The sequence below is a fragment of the Mustela nivalis genome (genome assembly GCF_964662115.1).
Source record: "Mustela nivalis genome assembly, chromosome: 3".
NCBI classification, from domain to species: Eukaryota; Metazoa; Chordata; class Mammalia; order Carnivora; family Mustelidae; genus Mustela; species Mustela nivalis.
This window is the reverse complement of record NC_139022.1, coordinates 31,884,800-31,899,043: the sequence shown is the minus strand read 5'-3', so window position 1 is coordinate 31,899,043 and position 14,244 is coordinate 31,884,800. Positions and strand designations below refer to the sequence as shown.

Here is a 14,244-nt window from a genome sequence, read left to right as displayed (position 1 = left end):
AGCTATGTGGATCTTTATAAGGACTCTTCTACTCATGAAGTGGTTTCACAAACTCAGACTGACCCACAGCACACATACCTTGTCATACCAGGAAGTGATTAGATATGGCTACAGCTGTGCCAACCTCAGCGAGCTCCCTCTGGTCCCAGATGGACACGAGGGTAATCACTGTTATGGACCGAAGCACATCACACTGCCTAAATCTCTAAGTTCACAATTATACCACAAACTGAACATCACAAGTGACTTGATCACGTTTGGAGGATACTAGAAATGCAGCTCCTCATTCTAATAACTGGTGAGTAAAAGCAGGGATAAAAGATTTCCTCTGCCTTTCCTAGGTGAATTGTGCCTCAAGTAGTGAAGTAGTTGATGAGGGGGATTCTGCCTAGGGACGGATTCCAGCTCATAAACAGAAGGACTGACACCAGCAGACTGCTGCCCTCTTGCAACCCCTGATGAATTACCACATCTATGCAAAGCCCATCAGGGGTTGGAAACAGCATGTGACAAGAAGAGAGGGTGTTGGATATAGCTCCTCAAGCCCACCTACAAGCAGACCTGCCCCCTAAACACACAAAAAAGTGAATCTAAATCTGATCTGGGTTTTGCTATTCAACCACCAACCTACAGGAGACAAAGACTGAGAAACATGCTATACGCCTCCAGAGAGATGCTGTCAGGAAGAACCAGACCGTGAGGCCCTCTACAGCACAAATGACCCAATTCCTTCCATAAAATACTGCAAGAAGAAAGAGAGAGAGAGAACAAACATCTCCAAAAATTTCAAAAGGAATTTGAAAGACATATCAGATGCCTACATATGACCTATGTGCATTTCAAGGCCAATGGTGCTCAACTGGTAAAAAGTAGGCCTGCGTTTGTGGAAATGTGAACACAAGTACTGCTACCTTTAAGCAGCCCAGTTCTGAGCGCGCAGGCCCCCTGTTTTGGATAAACACAGTGCTGTAAATGTGTCTTCCTTCTCTTATGATTTCCTTAATCTCATTCTTTTTGCTATTGTAAGAATACGATATATAATACACGTAATATACCAAATCCAGGTTAATCAACTGCTAATGCTTAGTAAGGCTTCCAGTCCAGCGTGGGCTGTTGTAGTTAAGTCTGGAGGAATCACAAGTTCTATGCGGATTTCTGACTGTGTGAGGAGTTGGCACCCCTTACCTTTGCATTGTTCAAAGGTCAACTGTATTTGATTCAAGGAATTACTGTTAATTTCATTGGCATAATAATGACATTGAAGTTAAGTCTTCAAAAAGGATGTCTCCCCACCCCGCCAAAGAAAACTAAAAAAAAAAAAAGAAAAGAAAAGAAAAAAATCTTTCCCTGTGAAAATCCCTGAAAGGTTCAAGATTGACAAGAGAAATACCAGTAAATAAACCCAAGCTGGCTAGGCCTCGACAGTGTGGCAGAAGTTCCTAACAGATGGACATGAGGTTGGCTGGTCAAGCCAGAGGTGGTTTCTTACATGGATGGGGTTTGAGCTGGGCGGGTGACACTTAGGGAGGACTGCAGGGGCAGAGACAGGTATAGCTAGAACACCTGAGTCAGGCTAGCTTAGGCTCACCATCCTGCACCCAGAGGGAGTCCTCCCACCTGAGGCCCATGGCAGGCAGCAGCATGGAGGCTGATGGCTGCCCGGTCTCTTTTCCTGGCCCTGACCATCCCAGCCCAGCGCTCCCGGGGACCCCCTGACCTCTGGGGCCGGGTCCGTGGTGCTGGCTTTCCTTCCCCTGCCGCTGCCTCCTGGCTGCTTGGACGGCATCTTCTGGAGGAAGTCAGAGATCCTCTGCACTAAGAAATCACGGTCTTTCAGGTTGGCGAATAGGAAGGTCATTTTGCTCTTGGTGCTGATGGACAGAGGGCTGGGCAGGACACTGGAGCTGTCAGCTTTTTCGACAATGGTCACCTGAAAAGGCAAATTAAGCACCGGGTGTCAGTGTCTGGGGACGGGAAGCTGATTGGCTCTGTGCACGTGGGAGCACAGTGGCCTCCCATGGTTGTGTCTGGGCCAGGGGCACTGGTTGGGCCCCACTGTGTTCCTGTGTTGAGTCTGCTGCTTGCCACTGGGCAACTGTGAGCAAGTCATGTGCATGTACAGCCTGGTGTGCCCCCATGGATGGGCGAGGTGAGCTTGCCAGCCCTGCTGCCAGTCCATTTGGCTTCCCAGAGACATCCAGTTATTCTCTGAAGCACGGGGAGCAGCCCTGCCCACGCACTGGCCTAAGCATGGGCTGCCAAGGCATAGGCCGACAGGTGCAGCCCGAGGCCTGGCTCTAACCTTGAGACATGTGCACAGCATCACAGGCATGGGGGTTGCAGAAGGGGCTTTCATGGGATGCCTCTGCATAGCCTGCAGCCCAGAGGGGGCAGACAGACAACAGACATGCAGGGGCTGGCCTGACAGACAAGGACATGCTGGAGAAGCTGGTACAAGAGTGAGCAGGGGTGGGGCACCTGAGTGTGTGCATGTGTGCACGTGTGTGTGTGTGTGCACCGGTCTGCATGCATGGGAGCTGAGATCTAAGGGGCCAATGGTTCACTGAAGGTGCACAGGTCACAGCCGGGCACCAACAGGTGCTGACTGATGTTCTGAATTCCATGTGCTGCTGTCAGGGTAGGGGAACTAGAGGAGGCAGGGGCAGGTAGCACCCTCCTGGGTGGGGGGCAGCTGTGGGAAAGGGATGTGCTACGGGTGGAGCGTGGGAACAAGGCCAGGTCAGTATCCAGGCCAGCTCCTGCTTTTCAGCTGAGCGGATGGATGGAAGGAATGCTGGTTCCCTAGGCGGCGATGAGAAGAGCACATCTGGGGGGCGTGATGTCCAGAGCCCGTGGGAGGTGGGTGTGGTGCCTGCTCTGAGGGGGAGGCCCTGGGAAGGCCCCTGGTGGGCACACTAAGGATTATCAGCTCCAGGCCTCAGTCCCAAGCCCAGAGCCCAAGTTAGTCCTGCTCCCTGCCTCAACCAGAGCTCTCTGCCATCAGAAACGGCAGGGTCATCAGGAGAAACAGAGCTGAGGACTACGGAGACCTCTGCACCCACCCCCAGGCCTTGGCCCAGGACAGACTCATGGCCCAGCAGGAACAGGAGATGTAGGGTCAGGGGTGCCCTGAGCCCTCAGCCAGGAGCTTCTAGAGCTGTGGCTCTTTCCAGTCCTGTGCCTTAGACTTCCCTGGGGAAAACGAGGCAGCACACAGGAACCCCCTCTCACTGACCCCATACCTATCACCACTGTACCTACAACTGGAGGGCTTTGTAAATGCAAGGGGAAATCTCATCACTCCAGGTCGTTAATAAAATCAAGATACTGAGGGCGCCTGGGTGGCTCAGTGGGTTAAAGCCTCTGCCTTCAGCTCAGGTCATGATCAGGGTCCTGGGATCAAGCCCCACATCAGGCTCTCTGCTCAGCAGGGAGCCTGCTTCCCTTCCTCTCTCTCTGCCTGCCTCTCTGCCTACTTGTGATCTCTCTCTGTCAAATAAATAAATAAAATCTTTTAAAAAAATAATAAAATCAGGATACTGTGATTTAGATTATAACTTAAGCACCTCGCTGTGCTTCACAGAGCTGAACAGCCAATCTGCCCTGCTGGGCCATTAAGGAAAAGGGAGGCCTGGGGACCTTCGGGTTGGGGGGTGGTCTGTCAGTGCTTCTCATCTGGGCGGGAGCCCTCTCCCTCACTGTCCACACCCCTCATTGTGGCATAGGACAAATGGCCTTGCTTCCATCAAGGTCACTGTGGAAGCCTAAGAAACCTGAGGAAAGAATGACAGGTTAGAGCTGACCCCCTTCCTGCAACAAATGAGAGCTGTCCCCTACCTGTGACTGGTGAGAGCCGACCCCTGGCACAGGTGACAGCTGACTCCTGCCTGTGACTGGTGAGATCTGTCCCCATCCCTGACAGGTAAGAGCTGACAAGTGAGAGCCATCCCCAACCTCACAGGTGAGAGTGGACTTCCAGCAGCCCTGCTGGAGTCTGAGTCACAGCCAAGACAAGTGTCGGGAGAGGAACAGTGAGGTGGCCTCTGAGAGTGACATGGTGGGGCTGGTCAGGGTCAAAGTCCTCCCAGTCCAGCCAAAGTGGGGCTTTGCTAAAGTCCAACTGCTGGGCCAGGAAGGCAGGACTCGGGGACACTCCCCCACAGGAAGCCTCTGGGATCTGATAGGGGAGGCACATGTCTTTCCTGAAGTTAGCCGAGCTCTCCTGGCATGCCAAACCCCAGCCTGTCTCCCCACAAGGAGAGGTGACCCCCAGGGGAGAATCCAGCTCACCCCACGCCTGGAGGGGCCTGACATGAGGCAGGGGCTCAGGGAAGCTGCTGACTCACTATGTGCTCTCCACATGCCCACCACCAAACCCCAGAGGGCTGCCTGGGTTCGCAACCCCCACCAGGTGCCCCGGGGAGTCAGGAGAGAGCTGGCTGAGGGGGCTGGGGGCTCACCTCCCGCAGGGGTATGATGAGGTGGCAGGCGTCCTCCTCCTTGCTGGCAAAGCAGATGTAGTTGCTGGAGATGAACATCTGGCCAGGGATGTGCAGCTTGTTGAACGGGGTCCACAGGGTACAGCCTGTGTGGCCATCCAGGCGCTCATCCCTGGGCAGCCGGAATGTGGCCCGGTAGCACTCGTTCTTGGCTCGGGCGTCCAGGTCTCTGGGGAAGCACGGCAGGGTAAGAGAGGGAAGGGGAGAGTAGTCAGGGCCAGTGGGCCTGCAAGGGGGCTGCCATGTGGGATTGGGCTCTTTGGGGTCCTCCCGTGAGCAAGTCATGCCCAGGGATCTCAGAGTTCAATGGAACACACTTGGCAGATGGCCAGATACCACAATACACATCTGTAAGACCAGCAGAGATCGGTCAGCAAAAACAGCACGCCCTGGAGCCCCGAGGGCTCTGGAGGACAGCCAGAAGCTTGACAGGATTTGACAAGTCACCTGCTAGGTGCTGAGGGCAGACGGGGCCCAGGGCCTAGAGGCACCCCACACCTATCCGTGCCTCTGCCCTGAGGCTGCTGCTCCCACCACGGAAGACCTGGCCCCATGGAGACACCCAGATGAGCACCTCCTGAGCTCAAACCTGTGGTACTACGGATGGACACCAAGGCACGCCTGCCCGATGACCTTGAGAGGTGGCCACCTGGCACCCTGCTCTTGGCCCACTTGGTGGCTCTTTCCTTGTAAGCATCTCTCCCCCCAGTGCCACAGGGGCTGCTGGCCGCCTGAGCAGGGCCTGGCGGGCACAGCCTGATGGACACTGTCAAGTCCTAGTCCTTGCTCGTTTCCTTTCTGGAAGGTTCTAAAAGCACCCCGTCACTGGCATAAGGAGAGTGACGTCCTTGGATGGTGTCCTCCTGTAACTATGGGCAACCAGCCCTTTCTGGGCCCTCCCCCCCAAGGGGGCTGCGCACCGCTTCAGAGCTGAGATGTTTCTGTGTGGCCGGGTGGGCCGGGGCAGCGCCTTCTCCTCCAAGAAGCCCTCGCTGTCCAGCAGCTGCCGCATGGCCAGGTTGGCCAGCTGCTCCATGAGTTTGAAGGTCTCACCAATGTTGAGGAACATAGAGAAGAAGAGCTCCTGGTCCCGTGTGTCCACACGGATGCTCTCAGGGAAGAGCAGAGTGGCATTCTTCTCCAGCCTCGTGACGTCCACCCACTGCACCACCAGGCTCACTGGACACCAGCAGGGACACAGGCTGGTGGGTCACATGGGCCAGAGAGTGGAACAGCTCCGGCGCCTGAAACCCACCAGGAGAACCGTACCCGAGGGTATCACGGACCGTAGTGGGGCCCCTGCCCCTCCCCCATGCCTGAACCTGGCTGTGCTGGGATGGGGGTTCCTGCAAGGAGGGCCTGAGCCATAGGGGTCTCCTCTGGACCCCCGGCCAAACTAGCACCCCACCCTGAGAACATCCTGAGGAATATCTGCCCCACAAATGGCTGAGGGGTGACAAAGGGCACAGGAAGGTGAGCCAAAGGGGACCCTGCCCCATGAGGAGGTGCCAGGTAGGAGGAGGGCAGGGGAAGGGTGTACGACAGGTGTGTGCACAGTGGGGCAAGGCCTCGCTGTGCTCGGAAGTGCTGAAGCCCTGGGAGCTCTTTCTGGGGGTGGTGTGGCTGCTCTGGGGACTGTGCCTTATACCCCAAGTCCAGGGCTTCCCCCAGCAAGGCCCTTCCACCACATTCTGCCGCTCGGGGATGGCAGCGGACCTAGAATGTTCTGACTTCAAGGAGAGCAGAGAGCCCCTGACCCGTCATTCTGGGAAGAACCCATTGGTAGGTGCAGGTGGGCCAGGTGCCTGCCTGCCTCAGGTCGGGGCCTCCTTGCTGTGAACTACGGAAGTGCACTGAGTTTCGGGGAGACCCTCTGGGGAGGAGGGTGGTGTGTGGGTACAGAATATCAGGGGGCCATGGCGGGGGAAAGCCACTCAGGAGCTCCGGTGGGTGGGAGAGGCGGGGACGGCTGGGGGGCAGGGTTCTGGGGGCCACTCACCTTCCTTCCCCAGCAGGAATGAGTAGAAGCACAGGTGGTTGACGCTCAGGTAGAGCCAGCCCTGCCGGGGCACACGGCCCTTCCAGTAGCTGCAGGAATAGTAGTTGACCAGCTTCTCCCCTTCGGGCATCCCGAACTGCTTCCGCATCTTCAGCTCAGCCTCCTTGAACTTCCCAGGGTCCTCATCTCCCTGCGGCTGCAGGTTCTTGTTCTCTTCTGCGATGATGCCCTGCAGGGGGAAAAGGGGACTGATTCTGGCAGACCCTGGCAGTGGGGGAGGCGGGGGGGCAGGTGCCTCAACCCAGGACTCCTGGACGCTGGCCCCAGGGCCACAGGCTGGCGAGGCTGAGGCACGTGGTGGGACAGATGCCAGGCAGGTTCCCTCAACCCTTGAGCTGATAATCCCTCTAGCATGGCTGACCAGAAGTAGGGAGTCTTCAAATAAACATTTATTTCTATGTAAACTTTCTGGAAAATTGAATAATGTGGTAAAAAACACCGAGTACAACAGCGTTTTCAGTAAACATGGAGCCTCCCTCTTGCCCACTCTAATGGTTCCCTTCCAACATGCGGGCACCAACGTTCCTTTGCGCAAACACATGGTTTTCTCTTTCATTCTTTCTTTACCCAAATGGCATCCAGTTGCGGCAAAGTTCTGTGAAGTGCTTTTCTCATGAAAAGGATGCTCTGTATTTCTTTGACTTTCTCCCCACTCCCTCAATATACCAGGCGCTCCTGCTTCTTGACCCCACCCCCAGACCAGCTGCAGGCCCCTCCCAGCTCAGGACATATTCATGCTGTGCTCTGCTGGCATCTTCCCTGGTCTCAGGATGCCCAGAGGTATCACCCTGGGCCACAGAGCCAGCCCAAGACCTCTTGAGGTAAAAGATGTTCTTAGCACCCTTGGCTCAAAACATACCTGCAAATTTTCCAGGAGGATGATTCCTCAATAAATGAAGGTAATTCAAGGCGAGTGTTTGGGGCCTGGCCTACTGCTCCCACCAGGCCTCATGGTGGCCTCTTGCTCCTCCATCCAGGGGCAGGGCGGATAGCCAGGGGCCTGGGTGAGGGCCAGAGGTTGCAAAGCACCTGCCTTGTTACTAAGGCCCCACCTTTGTCTTCTGCTGCGCTCAGTTCCACCTGCTGGGAGGCTAGGGAAGCAGGTCCACCAGTGGAGTGCGGATGGGCCTTCACCCACACCCTGCTGCATCAGTCACCTTCCTGGGTCTCAGTCGGAAGCTCCCTCTTCCCTTCTCCCCGCAGCTGGGACCCCGAAGCAGGGCGTAGAGGGGCTGACCTCTCCTGCTCTGCCTTTCCCTCTGCGATCTCCTAGGGCTCCTCTTCCCAATGCCTTGCCCTTTAGGAACAGTGTGGCAGGAGGAATGGTCCCTACCAATGGGAATGAGCTGGCCTGGCTCACAAAGCTGGGATTTGGTTTGTTGGCTATCTGAACGGGACTGCAGAAATTACTCGGTTGATTTTAAATGACTGAGTCTATTTCTTTAATAGTTTCAGACATATTCAGCTTTCTTACTGCTTCCTGAATCCCAGTTTCAGTTATATTACATGGTAGGCCAAATAAGAGCTCCCCAGAGATGTCCACAGCCCAAACCCCAGAGCCAGGGCACAGGTTACCTTTTGTGGCAAAAAGAGCTCTGCGGATGTACTAACGTATGTATTCTGACCCAGGGAGAAGGCCCTGGATGATTCAGGTGAGCCCAGTATATCATCAACAGGGTCCTTGTCAAGACACAGGAGGGTCAGAGCCGTGGAGGGAATGAGAGGACAGGAGTGGGGAGAGAGAGGACATGATCTAGGGTGCCATGCTGCTGGCATGCAGACGAGGGAAGGGGCTCAGAACTGAGGAAGACCAGCAGCCCTGTAAAAGAACTGGTGGGGAAATAGGTCCTCCCCGCCCTGAGCCTCTGGAAGGAGCCCCATCTGCCCACACCTGGCGTTTAGCTGAGACCTGCTGAATTCTGCTGACTTCCAGAACTCCCAGCTAACGGACCTGTGTGGGGCCTGAAGCGTATGGGAACTTGTGTCAAGCAGTAATGGAAATGAATGCATCCTATTGTGAGAAAGTATCCTTGTTGTCTAAACTCTTGGATTTCCTGGCTCGAAGCTGTTCATGGCATTTTTCTCTTTTCTAAAACTCTGCTTTTCTTTTTTTTTAAAACTTTTTAAAAAAAATTTTATTTATTTATCAGAGAGAGAGAGGGAGAGAGCAAGCACAGGCAGGCAGAGAGGCCGCAGAGGCGGAGGGAGAAGCAGGCTCCCAGCCGAGCAAGGAGCCCGATGTGGAACTCGATCCCAGGACGCTGGGATCATGACCCGAGCCGAAGGCAGCTGCTCAACCAACTGAGCCACCCAGGCGTCCCTAAAACTCTGCTTTTTATAGGTGCTCCTCCTAGTTCCCTCCCAACCTTGTTCGTTTGAGGCTTCCCGCTTTGGTCCTGCATCCCATTTGCCACAAGTCTGCTTATGTCTTAGGTCATTCCCTGGACCTGTTATCTTTCTGCACCATTCTCTCGTTTCCTACGGAGTTAACTTCTGCCCTTTACTAATTCCTTCAGATTTCCTCATTCTGGGCTTAGACACGCTAACTTACTGAATTTGCTGAGCTTGGGTCATGAAATTCCACCCTCTCTTCTCCTCCCAAAATTTAAGCCTTCGAATGTCCCGCTGTGTCCTCCTTTTGCTGCAGCCTACAAATTTGGAGATGCCGTGGCATTCTGAGGATCATTCAGTTCTAAATGTTTTCTTTTTCTTTTTTTTTTTTTTTTAAAGATTTTATTTATTTGACAGACAGAGATCACAAGTAGGCAGAGAGGCAAGCAGAGAGAGAGGAGGAAGCAGGCTTCCGGCTGAGCAGAGAGCCCGATGCGGGGCTCGATCCCAGGACCCTGAGATCATGACCTGAGCCGAAGGCAGAGGCTTAACCCACTGAGCCACCCAGGCACCCCTCTAAATGTTTTCTAACACGCATTTCTTCTTTAAGCCATGCGTCATGGAGAAATTTTTTTTTCATTCTGTTGGTGACTTTGTTTGGGTCTGGCGTGCAAGAAGCATACAATAATGTTGCCTTATTATTATTATTATTATTATTATTATTATTATTATTATTATTATTCTTGCCCAGCTTGCTCACTGGGAGAAGGGAGACTTGCCTCTGCTCTCCTTGCCTTTTCTAGTGGAGCTACAAAGGTGATGTGGATCCTGCTTGGAGCCTCAAAATGCACAAGGAAGAGCCAAGGAGCTCGTGCCGTCTGCCTGCGTCTAGAAGGTTCTGGAATAATGAAGTCATGGAGACCTTCCCAAAGCAACCCTGCACGGTTAAACTTGGACCCAGTAAGAGCCCTCCAAGAAACCTAATCTAAGGCAAAATCACAGGACAGAAAGACGACAACGCACAGGCCCGTGTGCTCAGGTAGAGGCTCGTTACCACATGAATGAGCCCCTGAAGAGAAGCTGAAGCATCCCTGTGGGTTTTGACACACAGCTCCAGTTTTTACTACTGTAACACACCCCATGCAGTGTACCGCATCTGACTGAACTGGATGAGCTGGGTGCAGGACTCGGTAGGAAGTGCTCGATAAATGCCAGGCCAGCAAGCCACTTGGCTCTGGCTCTGCGGAATGGACTGTGGCCACTTCCCCTCCCCGCCTCAGCCTGGAGGTACTGTTTCTGCTGCCAGCACTGCAGGGAGCATCCTGGGACCCATGTGTCGACCTACACATGTGCCTATGCTGTGGGACCAACACCAGGCAAGCCTCTGAGCTGCATCAGAGGCTCACGCAGTTGTAATTTCCTAAGTGAAATGTACCTCCGGCTAGCCTGGTACTTCTAGCATTTTCCTGTTCTGTGAGCCATGGGACTGACCATCAGCAATGCATGCCCCCTGCTTGCTCTAAGATCCTCTGCAGAAGACAGAAAGTCTTGGCTAAGTGCAGGCTGGCACCGGGCCGCCCCGAGAGGGGAGGCCCTGCCTGGCAATGAGTTCAATCAAACACCCCTTCCCGGAGCAGAATGGGAGCACACGGTTGCCTTCGCAGCTATTAAAGGGAAATGAGGGCCACACCACGCTGTCTGATGAGTAAATGAGATGACACAGGCCAACACTGCCTGCCTCGAGCCGGGCATGGGAACCAGAAGTGGAAAAGGTGGACCTTACGTGGATCTTGCCCTTGACAAAGGTGGTGATGTCTTCCTCATTGTCGAAGATGGACAGCGTCTGGAGTAAGTTATTTTCCAGCCATTCCCAGTGCTTGGTGATCTCTCTGCGGGAAGAACCTGGGGGAGGTTTTTGGTGGAGTAAAGAGGAAAATCATTACACTCACCAGGCCTTAAACACAAGTTCAGTGGCTAACATGGATGACCTAATTTGCTCTACCCAAGAGACTATAATCTTGAGGCTGCTTTTTCTTTTCCTTCCTCCAGCGTTCTGTATGGGTACATGACAGTAGTCATGAATGGTCCCAGTGAACGCGAAAATAACTCGGGCAGAATGGCAGTCATGTGCAAGGTAAGGCCTGCACCTCCCCTAACACCACAAAAGAGTGGCCACTATTCCCCTTCCAGAAGCAGTCTGTAGGTCTATGGGTCTGCTAGGTTGTCACAATTTTCCTTCAGGATAAAGGATTTCCTGTGGTCTCTGGTATGCAGGGGACTAACCAGACACAGACTTGGTGTAAAGGACTGAAGTCCTCCAGACAGTTCCTTCTTGTAGGACTCCAGCCCCCTGGCTGGCTAGTCTCCTGCTGCACATTCTAGAGGCTCTCACCCCATCTCTGAAGCCAGATGCAGCCACCCAGGTCTTCGCCTGCAGCCTCTCCTCACCATCCCTGCTCACATCCCAGCCCTGCTTCTGCCTCCTCCAGGAAGCCTGACCCCGTCAGCTTCTGGCTGGGCCCCTGTGTCTGTCCCACCTCGGAGGTGGTCCTGTGCTCCTTAGGAAGGGGCCCTGCGGGGCACAGCAAGTCTACTGGTAATGGTTTTTCACCACAACTCCCAAAGGGCGGGGTGGCTGTTTTCTCTGCCCCCACCCCCGGAACTAGGAAAAGGGCCCCCCTGGAGGAGAAGCAAAGGGTGAGGGAAGTCTCTGCCTGGCCTGCCTTCCCCTGCCTCTCTGGGGTTTTGCTTGTGCCTGGCAGGGGCCTTTGCACTCAAGAGCTGTTTTCTGAAGAAGTGAACACAAGAAGAAGGGGGAGGGCCCTGCCTCCTCCCAGCTGACCCGGGGTGGGACAATCTATGGACTGAGAGTGCCAAGAAGGCCCAGCTGATCCCCTGTGACATATGTCACATGGAGGGAGCCAGAGCAAAGACACAAGATCAACACAGCTGTGGACCACAGACATTTTTGCTAGGCTGCCTGATTCTCAGGTAGCCCTTCCTTCCCTATCTGGCAACACTTTCACCTGCTGGAGACTCCTGAGCCCACCCTGGCCAGGTCGAGTTGGTCCCCACCATCTCCTCTGTCCAGGGCACTTGCTTATTGCTCTGGCACATATCACAGCCCAGCTGTGTCTTGGTGAGGGTTAATTGTTTCTTTACCTTTACCCAAGGCGCTCACTACTCTATAACCATTCTGAATTAGGGCCCTCCCCCTCCCCTGTGGGCCAGCGTGAGGCTGCCTCTGTGAAGGGGATTAAAACCCAGGATCAGGGGGCGCCTGGGTGGCTCAGTGGGTTAAGGCCTCTGCCTTCGGCTCAGGTCATGATCCCAGGGTCCTGGGATCGAGCCCCACGTCGGGCTCTCTGCTCCACAGGGAGCCTGCTTCCTCCCCTCTCTCTCTCTGCCTGCCTCTCTGCCTACTTGTGATTTTTCTCTCTCTCTGTCAAATAAATAAAATCTTAAAACAAATAAACAAACAAACAAACAAACAAAAAAAACCCAGGATCAGGCACCTGGGTGGCTCAGTGGGTTAAGCCACTGCCTTCGGCTCAGGTCATGATCTCAGGGTCCTGGGATCGAGTCCCACATTGGGCTCTCTGTTCAGCAGGGAGCCTGCTTCCTCCTCTCTCTCTCTGCCTGCCTCTCTGTCTACTTGTGATCTCTCTCTGTCAAATAAATAAATAAATAAAACCTTTAAAACCCAGGATCATATGACTTACAGCAAGCCACAACACACAATCAACGGGACCCTGGCAAGCCCCTTCAATCATCCATAAATGACCTTTCCCCCCATTTTTCTTTGGGCTTCTCATGTGGCCTCTTTTCCCTGGTGTACAAAGGCCAAGGTCTAGCTGCTGGGAGAAGGGGTTTCCCTCTTCTTCTGCCAAGATCCCACGTTTGAATTGGGAAGTTAAATCTGCAAGCAATGCAACTCAAGCATGTCATTCTCTTTTACACTCGCGTTCCTGGCAACCTCAAACAGAAGAAATCTTGTCCACACTACTCATGTGGATCTGTGTGCATTTAAAAGAATTATTAGTTAGCAGCAACTCAGTCTTCATTTAGCACTAACTGAACACAAACTATGCCATCTCTGTGTGTTAGATTCAAAGACTATAAAGAATGTAACTGCTAATTATTATAAAGTCCTATTTTGGCTTTCAGACCTTTTCGTGATGTCTCTTGTTTATTTCTTAGAGAATCTTGGAGACAGGGCCATTATTTTCATTTCACAGGAAGAAACTGAGGCACAGAGAGGTTAAGTAAGTGGCCCAGTGTCACAGAGCTGGGAAGTAAACAAAGCACGATCCTAACCGAGGCTGCCTAAAGAGAGCTGTGAATGGAGTGGGAGAGCCCGTGAGCCTGCAGTGTATGAGATGCTGGTAAAGACACGGTGAGTCCAGGGGAACAAGAAGGAAAGATGGATGTTTGGGTCTGGGGAATCTGGTTTTCCATATGAGCTGACACCTGGGCGGGGTCTCAACAGAGTGGTAGGTAGGTGGATGTGGGGGGGCACCAGGCACAGGGACCAGGACAGGTGTGGCTGGGAACTTCAGGTCCCGTGAGTGTCTGTCTGAAGGCTCAGACCTGGCTACAGGCTGAGGGGAGGACAGGAATGGAGGCGGGCTGATCCCGAAAGGTCTTCAGGGGCAGGCTAAGGAGTCGGGATTCACTGGGCAGGTGTAGGCATGACCAAACCTGGTTTGGCAGAGCTGGAGGGGAGGGGCGTGCCCAGTAGAGGTCAGGGCAAGGCTGGGAGGCCTGATAGAAGCCGCAGCAGCTGGGAGCGTGTGGCCTGAGGCTAAGGACTAAGGCTCTCCAGCTTGGCCTCCCACCTCCCTCACTGCCTCCAGATCTGTTCCCTGACAAAGAACATCAGGGAGACAGAGGAAAATCTCAAGGGCCCATTTTAGACTCACGTCTCTCGCTCTAGCCCAGGCACACACCAATCTCCCTGGGCCCCACCCCCTGGAAACCCCTCTCTCCTGCAGGCTCTGGAACCAGGAGTACCGGGATCCTGCCATGCCCCACTTGGCTGTGGGCAAACCCAGACTTGGATTCATACACAGGGGAAAGGGCACCTCCATTCAGACCCACCCCCAACCATGGAGGAGGCTGACTTCCAAAGCCAGGATCCCAGTTGTGGATGCTCGTCACCTTTCTCAGGCCTCCTATCCCCCTCAGGGCCACTGCTTCCTCATCTTCAAAATAGAATCCCCCCCTCCGCCAACGTTCCACCTTCTGGAATTCTTGAGAGATTTGCTAAGTGCCTGGCCTGCAGGAAGTGCTATCTGAGTGTATCCGTGAATGTGTCCAAGTGACCTCAGCAAGGCCAGTACAGGCTGACAGGGA

The 14,244-nt window shown here is 54.0% G+C and overlaps 1 protein-coding gene across 2 annotated transcripts in view; it reads right to left on the bottom strand.

Annotated features, from left to right (window-relative positions):
• The window catches only part of TBC1D9B (TBC1 domain family member 9B), a 41,636-nt gene that overhangs the window by 23,080 nt on the left and 4,312 nt on the right, over positions 1–14,244 (bottom strand). For both annotated transcript variants that reach the window (XM_082723549.1, XM_082723548.1), the window contains exons 3-7: positions 10,673–10,791; positions 6,499–6,727; positions 5,420–5,678; positions 4,461–4,668; positions 1,718–1,930 (exon numbers count right to left, since the gene is read on the bottom strand). In XM_082723549.1, the coding sequence (XP_082579675.1) occupies positions 1,718–1,930; positions 4,461–4,668; positions 5,420–5,678; positions 6,499–6,727; positions 10,673–10,791 (1,028 nt within the window). The remainder of the gene's footprint in view (positions 1–1,717; positions 1,931–4,460; positions 4,669–5,419; positions 5,679–6,498; positions 6,728–10,672; positions 10,792–14,244) is intronic.